The sequence below is a fragment of the Pygoscelis adeliae genome, unplaced genomic scaffold, assembly GCF_000699105.1.
Source record: "Pygoscelis adeliae isolate BGI_AS28 unplaced genomic scaffold, ASM69910v1 Scaffold145, whole genome shotgun sequence".
Classification (NCBI taxonomy): Eukaryota; Metazoa; Chordata; class Aves; order Sphenisciformes; family Spheniscidae; genus Pygoscelis; species Pygoscelis adeliae.
Window position 1 is genome coordinate 822,851 of NW_008824866.1, and position 9,766 is coordinate 832,616.

Consider the following 9,766-nt stretch of genomic DNA (forward strand, 5'->3'; position numbering starts at 1 on the left):
TGAAATTCTCTCTTCATTCTCTGGATGAAGAGGAGACAGTAACCTTAATGAAGTCACTGCTTTTTGCAAAATTGTTGTATTCAGTGATCTCTGGAATATGTGTGCATCAAGATCTTTGTTCTGATCCTGCTCATTTGATAATAAATACTTCACAGAAAGGAATGGTTAACTAGCTTAAGAGTAATGAAAACTGAGAGTTATCACTACTGATTCAGTACTATACATAGTCTCCTTTACAAGATTTTCCAGCAAGGATGATTATTCATTGGTGATCACATCTGCAGAAACCGTACATTCTTGGTAGTAGCATATTCCTCAAAAATCTCAAATTGTTCAAATCTGAAAAGTCCAATTCTGGAGACTGACAGCTAATAGGATTTGCAGACAAATTAGCATTGAAACCACAAATTACCCAGACAATCTTTTCCTGTTCAGGAAATGTAGAGAGGCTAAGTTCTGCATGGGTAAAACATAATTGATATACATTGAAGCATTCGTGTGCATCAGTAAGAAATGAAAAAGTTAAATGGTCAAATAAATGCAAAAGAAAATTGAAAACTAGAAGTGCTAATAATGTGCTTTAAAATCACAATATTGCTAATTATTGCAGGGGTATGAATAGCATGAGTTCATGTTTTTTTGCTAAACTAGGTATAAATGAATAGAAATCAAGTGGAGAGGAAAGTCAGCTATAAAATGCAATATACCGTAGTGAACTCATGCATGAACTGTATTTTGAAAATAGTTGAAAATAACTGAGAATATGAAAGCTTCAAATGTCATCAATAGAGCTTATAATAGGCCTGTATCTCTCCATGCTGAAAAGAGTCAGTGACAAGGTAGAAAAAACACCTTAAAGATGTATCACACCTCCAAATAGCACTCTTTGCTGAGAAATTATTAACAAGCAAAAAACAAGTGCCACTGTAAGAAATTTAATAAATGGCATAGAAATACTTTGAAGCTTTTAATACGAAAAACAGACTTTGTATTACTATAGAGTATAATATTAGGTTTGACATACTAAGAATTTCACCAAAATTTATTTTTATCCCTACGATGCTATGGTAGCTACCTTCCCAGTAAGAATATCTTGGGCTGTGAAGTACCCTTCAACTTTAGAGAGAAATTAGTAACAACAGCTGATGACACTAAGCATGAATATTTCGGATTAGAGTATATGGTAGGAAAGAATTGGGGATGAAAGAACCTACCAACAGAAGTCACAGATTTTTTGTCTCAGGACATAGTCAAATCAATAGCAGAGAAATATATGCTTTATCCTAACACAGCTAAAGGTCATGAGGATTAGCTAAGGTTATTGGATAAACTTCTGTGGAGAGTTAGATGTAGAATTTTGGGCCAGAACATCTAACAGGCCTTCTTGCCTAAATAGCCATTATTAGTTGCATTCTCAAAACAATTGAACTTCAGAAAGCAGGTTCTTAAATTGGTATATTAGTGGCCAAATTATGAAGAGTAAGTACAGTGTGAATATTCTTCAAAACCACATGTTATCCTAGGTCTAAAAAACCTCAAAATCTCTTTTGTGTGTCCTATGTGAAACTACATGCAGAAAGTTCAGTTCCATAAACTGTCATCTATATTGCATCTCAAAATAGGATTATCCTGCAAGGTAATAGCTCTGTGAAGGTAGTAAGAGACAGATTATATTATGTTAGAGTTGTTTAAAATGACAAGAAAGAGTAAGCTGTTGGACAAAAGCATTGTGGTGGCCTGTGGCAGATTTGGGGCCAAGGATTCACTTGGATTCACTTTCATGGGATTTCAGTATGTGTTTGAAATGAAGCATGCATTTAAGTGCTTGCCTGAAGAGTATATCTAACAAATAAGGTGATTTTTTTTCAAGGACTCGCTAGGGTTTTTTTGTGGTGGATACCAGAAGACCATATTTTCCCAAAATGTAGCATGGGATGAAAAGTTTACGAGAAGGCTAATAGGTTAGTGAAAAAGATTATCCTAAAAGTATTTACTGTGTATAAATGGGGAAGAAGGGTGAGATACCTATACGGTAATAGAGAAGGAAGTATGTTTTGTGTTAAAAAATTACTATACTGTATTCCTACACTCACTCTTTTGAGTTGTAATTCTTAGAGCTGATGTTTGCTTCTTTACTGCCTGTAGCAAAAATTAAAGGCACATAGTGGGTGGGATCTTAAGGGGGGCTAAACTTTCCTTAAAGTCATCTTCCAAAAAAGAGTTTGAAATCTCTCCTGGCATGAGCATAAAACCAAGTAAGAAATGGCAACAAATTGTCCACTTTCAAGTTTTTCCATGTATAACTTCTGTCTGAAGAGGAGCTACCGAGTTTGTCTGGCTTTGTTTGTTTTTGAATGGCCACATATATCATGCCAGTACATTGCTGGCCACCTACATGGATCTAGAATAAAACATCTGGTGTGTTGTTTCAAAACAGCAATGTTACTTTCTGTGTGAAATTAGTTGGAACAATTTTCCCAAGTCACCGTTCACTATCAGTAAAGGCCTATGAACATGCCAATGTGTATTCTTCCTTATCTACCACTCATATAGGAGAAGAGAGCTTCCCGTCATTGTCTATGGCTAAACTGGATATTAATTTATATTGAATTTCCCTTTGGTTTGTGTCAATAGATAAATGTTAATTGCTAAACTCATACTCACCGACACAATTCTTTCCATTTTCATCAAGCTCATACCCTTCATAACACTGACAGACGTAAGACCCAGGTGTGTTCACACAAATCTGCTCACAGGCATGTTTCTCCACAGCACAGAGGTCCTGAGCTACAAAACATAATTGCATGTATATGAAATTCTTTGACCTTCTATAGTGCACAGGTAGACTATAGATAAAAAATAAATTTCAGGAAGCTATAAACAGCTCTTTAGAGATGAGTTCATTTTAACACAGCTCGTGCCAATGTTCTGTCAGTGAAAGTCATGCCAGCAGGAACAATCACTCAGAACTGAGGAGCTCATTGCTTCAGCTGAAGGCAACGACTATTGATGGGCCAATGGTGCCTAGTAGAGTTGCTTGACTGTGTGGTTCTCTAAAAAGTTTGAAGGAGCATTCTTCATTTTTTTGGGGGAAAAAAAAGATTGTGTTTATTTGTGCCTTTTTTGTTCTTTTTTGCATAACCCTCCCAGATAAATGATGCAAGGTTGGAAAGAGAAAGAAAAGGAAAACACAACACCAAAAACTTGGGGGTATTTCATTTCTGAGTTTTATAATTTTTCAATTTTGTGCAAAATACCATAGCAAGTTACCCCTCCCAAGCAAAAGACCTCATTAGAAAAATTACTATGACAAATGAGGTCAGTTCAGCATTTGGCCGAATGAAGCACATCATTGGACTTTCTTTTCAATGGACTAAAGCTTTCTCAGAACCCCAAGTTTCCCCAGTGAAATCTCTGGAAAGCAGAGTACTTTGTGTTGCTCAGGATCAGGCCCAAAGACTGCTCAACACATAATGATCATTTACAGCTACAAAAAAGGCTTTTGGAAGGTTTGAGGAAAGTAGCCAAGCAAATACGAATTTTCTTTTATAGCTGTCTGCTTCATATCAAGCGGCATGACGAACAGCATAAACAGCCGTTTAACTCTCTTGTTCCAGTATAAAAACCCACAAATAGATCATTTTCCAGCTTGTTTCAGCTACATTTCCTCTTTTGTACTGTTTTGTGTATTAATGTAAGATCTGAACATCTCTAGAGAAGAATGGAAGAGATTAAGTTAAACAAACAAAGACAGTGTAATGAGTAAAGAATAGCCATTATCTGACACAACCACTCTTCTCTAGAAAAGTTAGACCAGAGTATGTGAAAGGAACATCCTTTGCATGGATGCAAAACAATCTTAATGAAATAAATGTAAGAATATTTCAAGTTAAACAAAACAACTTTTTTTTCCTAGTTTTGTTCTGGAAGACAGCAGAATTGCTTTTTTTTTTTTTCTTTTTTTTCACGTGGAAAGCAACAGATCACAAGTATGGCAGATTTTCTTCCTTCAATGCAAGGAAATAATTTTTTTAGAAATAATGTTATCATGAAATGTATCAAGGAACAAAACTACCATCTATTCAAAAGAGAAATGCACCCTTTTCCAGCCTGAAGCAAAGCTGTCAATTCATTGCTGATTGAAGCCATTTGGTTAAGGGCTTTTAAGAACTGAATACTGATATGGTGTACTCTCACAACATAAAAGAAAGGGAGCAGAAGAATGAAAAAAAAGCATAACTTTAGGTACATACCATTAATCTTTTCTGCATTGTTTAATTTAGAAAGTGTTAAAATATATAGGTAAGGAAACTACTTGTTCATGAAAGAGCTGACAAATACATCCAAACCTTAGATAAATACATCTGGTTTATGTTCATCATGTAGTGCACTAAACATAAACATGATGAAGATTTATTTTACTTAGAGGTCAAGTGAAGAACATGTTGTGGACAATCAGCAGCCAATGAAGGTAACTAAAATGGTCACAGACTGTGGGTTTTTCTATTGCCATGCTTTCCCTCACCTCCAGAAATAAGCTGTCCAGTTTGTCCACGCTTGGTCCCCTTTCCTCATGAATTCTGTTACTTCTCTGGGAAGTTTTTAGACATAATGGTCTGACTTCGTCTAGACTGCTACCATATCATCTCCCTCCTACACCAATGATTTGTACCATCCTAGCACATTTAAGGCCAGTTTGGTGGCTCTCAATATTAGATTTCCAGTGCTAATTGCTAAAAATAGTTTATAGTTTGGTGATGTAGAAGAAGTCCATTAGAAGTAGGCTACAAACACATTGAAGGACCCATTTACCTTTCATATTTAGCAAACTGCAATCTAGTATCACCTGATTGATGATCAAAGCAAGTATACAGTCAAGCAAATAATGTGTGACAGGTAAGTGGGGAAAACTAATATAAGACTGAGTCATAGCTAAAAAAAAAAAGGAAAGCAATGCAGCAATGGGCTTTGAAAAATGGTAGAGAGGGAACATATTGAGGGCTACTCTGCATGGGTCACCAGTAGGAAAACTACACACAATTCCAAAACTCTCTTGGAAATTAATCTGTAATTTCAAGTAGTGCAGTGCCCAAAAGCTGAAGTACTGGCTGATAAAAACTATGGTAGTGTAACACAATAAAAAAAGAAGATGACATAATAAAGAAAGAACTTTTCATACTTGTATTTAAAAGTTTTTGAATTGACTCACAAAAAAAAATTCAATTGTCAAAATTGATGTTAGGGGTGAGGATGGGGAAAATGTGTGAGAGGATATTAAAAAAAAAGAGGAATTTTGAATTTCAAATAATTTCCAAAAAATTGGAAGCAAAAGAATTCTTTCTTAAAAATTCTTTAAGAAAATTAATAGCATGAGGAGGGTTTAAAGGAAAGGTTTAAAGGATACAAAAGTTTTAAATGAGAAGCATTTTAAGAGGGACACAATGAAAAGAACAGGTTAGAGAATATTACTGAAATGTGATTACACAGTTGGAGACATTATTTGGGATTCTAACCACCCTCTTTCTGAAGAGCTATAGCAAATATGCGGAAGCAGAGAAAATAGGCTGTGTGAAAAATTGTTCTTTTCACTATTCTTGTCTCGGCTCAGCTGCTAAACCAAATAATAATTAGGAAATATTCCAGATTGGACTGATTTTTTGGGTCTTCTTGAGGAAACAAAAACACGTGTTAAATTTCTTCCATTTAACACAAAACATTCCCCTATAATTCACACACATGCATATGACAAATGTCTACATTTGGTGAAGGATGCTGGTGAGAAGGACTAGAAAACAGATTCCTAAAAGTAACTCATTCCATAGCTCGACAGCATAGGAGGTGAACAGCTCAAAAGCAGTTTCCTGCTGTAGCCCAAAGGGTCTGAAGATACTTCCACGCGGCAGTGAGAATGCCCAAATCACTCCAGTGCTGACATTCTTTTGTTCCCATTCCTATTTACTGAGGCTCTGACTGAAACCATGTGTCCCACTGCACAGGTAAGGACTCTAATCCCCAAGCTGCAAAGTCGCCTCAGATACTGACATACCCTTGCTGTTCAGTGGTCATTAAGTATTTGATATAAAATACAACACTAAGCAAGAGAGACGAAGAACCCTCTAATCCCAAGCTACCTGATTGTTTTATGGCACTCTCCTGAGATGTGGAACATGTGAGTTCAAACACAAGGATAGGATTTGAGCTTGCATCCTTCACCTTAATTCTAAATTACCAATTGTGAGGGGTACATCCTATGCTCTCACCATGACTGTCTCCTCCAGCTTTTTGAAAAGACGTTTTCCAAAATTTTTCTTCTGGCTAAAATCAGTTTGGCAAATTTCACTTGAATCCATGCACTGTCATGGGATAAGAAACTTCATTTTTAGCAAGTACATTTTCCACAAGTAATTAAAAATACTATTACATAATTTCTTTAAAATAATGGTTGATACAGAAATAAATTTGGCATACCCATCTAATGTAGTCTGCTGTTAATTACTAGGAAGCAAGCTAAAATGGACAAAAGAAATACTGCTTACGAAGATCACAATTAAAGTGAAATACAGTTTGTTATTCTAAACTATAAATCCAATTACTTAAAACGAAAAAGTCAACCCTTTTAAAGAAGGAAATGAGAGCATAAGCAAGATTTTTGAAACTATTCTTTGAATGGTTGCAAACCCTTATACTTCAAGCAGCAGTTAGGAAGAACTTTTCAGAATGGCAAGTTATTTCACAGTTCTCTAGTATGGGGTTTATTGCACCTTTCTGTACTGTTTAGTACTGATTGCTATCTAGACAAGTTACTGAAGTAGTTGGATTCACTTCACGTGAGATGATAAAACAAACAGTTCTTTCTTTGATTGTTGCTTCATTGTTGAACTTATTACACCAATAAAATTCAAATGCAATTTTATGTAGTTACAGTGTACCTCTGCAGAGTTGTGTATAAAAATTAGCTTGATGTATTTCAGAAAGGTTTATAAGAGCTTCATTTACACAAAACAAGAAAAAGAAATACAACTTCACCTTTTCAGACTCTTTCTGATGATTACCATTAATTATATACTGAGCTAAGTCCTTCTTTATGAGCCCAACAAAAAGGGTGTGTGATGTTAAGCACTTTTTGGGAGCATGAAAGAGAACAGTTAAGAAAGGTAACATACTGCTGCAAGTCTTCTGGTCAGCATTCAGAATGTATCCTTGTTTACATCTGCATATGTAGGAGCCAGGGGTGTTTATGCAGAAGTGATCACACCGATGCTCAACTGTACTGCACATATGGGGCACTGAAAGAAAAAAAAGTAAAATGTTATTAACTGCTGGTCTTACTTGTGGTCACAACTAAAAAAAAATGGTGTAGAAAATTTTACTGAAGTAATTTAGAAATTTCAAACTAAGTGTTGACAGTAAAGACAAAAATGGAAGCTTAAGCCTATAAGACTGTAAAAAAATCCTTAACAAACAGTACTATGTATTTATTCCTAAAAAAAGTAGGAATTTAGGTATTTTCTGTCTGCTTGACATTGGTGGCATGTTTTTGGAAATGAAATTACATGTGGAATGGAGATATAAACAAAATTAAAATATACAATAGAGTATCTGGAAACACTACTTGGTGGTCCCAAGAAGACAATGAAACAAACCTACCACATTCAAATTTAGAAAATAAGTGGAATTTAAGTACAAATTGTTCTAGAGGACATTCAATTTCTTGAATGAAGAAAATCACCACATAGCACAATACTAGAGAAGAATGACTAGAAAACAACTTGATGAAGAATCTTGCTTGTTTAATTATTAATGTTGAGGAACATACAAGCAATACATGATGACACTGAGGTCATGCATATCCAAGATTCAGTAAGTGGGAGCTGAGCTGAGCTACACTCCGGAGTATAAGTGTTTCTGAGTCTATTCTTAATCTGCATGTATTTTATGTCTCTAGTAGCAAGCAGTAAAATGCAACAGCCTGAGACAGTAAGAAAGAAAGAGAGTAGTGGGACCATTCTGCCAAATTCATTGCTGAACTATTTTTCTCCAGATCAGTATTTGGGAATTAAGAAATCTTCTTGATGTTTTCTTTCCACTGGAGCATTGCTTGTATGTAATTTCTGTAATATATAGGTGAATTACTTCTCAGAGAACATTGCATGGAAATTAATCTATTTTGCTCAACAACAATTAGGGATTGATGTGCTCCTTATTGTGCTAGGTCGATAAAGCTCAAAATTTACGGAATAGTTATTAACAGTAATCTTCTAGCAGTCACAATAGCAGCCTGATAAATAACTTAACATGTGGTATGTGTGGTACTTGTGGGAAAAAAAGGTAGTTTTGAGATACATACTATGTATCTGGTCTTTGGAATGGTTACCAGAGTTATGCATTTATTACTAATATACAAACCACCACAATTCCCAAATCTCTTAATCAGCTTTATGGATCTCATAATATTCTGCCATAATAAAACTGCTCAAGTACTTTTATTTATGTGAATACAGACCTGCTTGGAATTTTTGTCTTTTTACCTTTCTGTCATTCTGAAAATGAAGTTTATGACCTCTGATACTTTCTAAACAGAAGTTTCCTCTTGGTTATATTTCACTAGCTTTCAACATCAGGTATAGCTTGTTATGACCAAAGAAGCACTTTCAAATATGACAAATGAAAAATATACTCATTTCAGTAGTTTAAGCGTCAGAAAATCTTGCCATATACTAAAGCTATAGAATGTGAATCTATAGAACGTTACTAAAAAAAGTCAGTCCTCCCATATCAAAAGAACATAAGGCTGCAAAACAGAGTACTAAAAAATGGAAAAAAAAAAAGAAAAAAGAAGCATTCAATAATCAGCGTCCCAATAACTCAGTCCCTTCTGAGAATATATTGTTACCATCTGTTACCAATCTTCTGATGTACTATCACATAATTTTTTTTCCAAAGTGTCTCTGTTGCACCCATTTCAAAGAATCACTGGTAGTCTGGTCATCAGTCAGATTTCTGTGGTGAAGGAGGCTGCTCTCTGTATGATTTCTGCAACCTCATTTGTTGCAGGAGGTGTTTGGTGGACACAGCCAGGGACTGAAGTAATAGAAAGGGTGATCTCATAGTTAAGGAATTTGAATGTGAGCCTTGTGAATTAGATTTTATCTCTGTCTATGTCACAGGGTCCTTATTTGACTTTGGGCAAGCCAATAATACCAGTGTCTTCAAGCAAGCATCAACCTTCACACTGTATGTGTTCAGCTAGAGACACCTGAATCTGAATTTGCAAGAATACAGGGCGCTCTCAGCTGCGAGTGAAGGCTGTAGAGCTGTGACTGGTATGTTATATTAGTCTAAAAATGCTAAATGCCCAGAAAATCAGACCAGGAATTGCACTGAGTATAACATTTAAAGTTAGTGGATGATCTTGACAGTCTTAACCCTGATTCTGTGTCTCCGTTCTCCAATGTAAAATGGGGATGACACCACTATCGGCTTTACAAGAGAATAATAAAGACTTTATTTGCTCCTGACCGCTCCATCCCAACTTCTGTCTTTCTCACTCTTCTTCTATTCAATCTCCACCTCCTTTCCTGGATTCTGTCCCCATTTCTGTTTCTCTTCTGCTGAATTTTCAACTCTTGTCTCACTCCTCATGCCTCTGATTTCCCAGGATACCGTTTGCTTCTCTTTTACCTTGCTGACTGGTAATAAAAAGAGGCCCCTAGGATCCCCTGGCTTCAACTGTTTTTGACATCCCCAAATCTTTAGCAGCCAGAGG

General features: G+C 35.7%; 1 protein-coding gene across 1 annotated transcript in view; it reads right to left on the reverse strand.

The window, feature by feature from the left end:
• The window catches only part of MATN2 (matrilin 2), a 64,467-nt gene that overhangs the window by 38,547 nt on the left and 16,154 nt on the right, over positions 1-9,766 (reverse strand). The window contains 2 exon segments of the mRNA XM_009324403.1: positions 2,665-2,787; positions 7,164-7,286. Of these exon segments, the coding sequence (XP_009322678.1) occupies positions 2,665-2,787; positions 7,164-7,286 (246 nt within the window).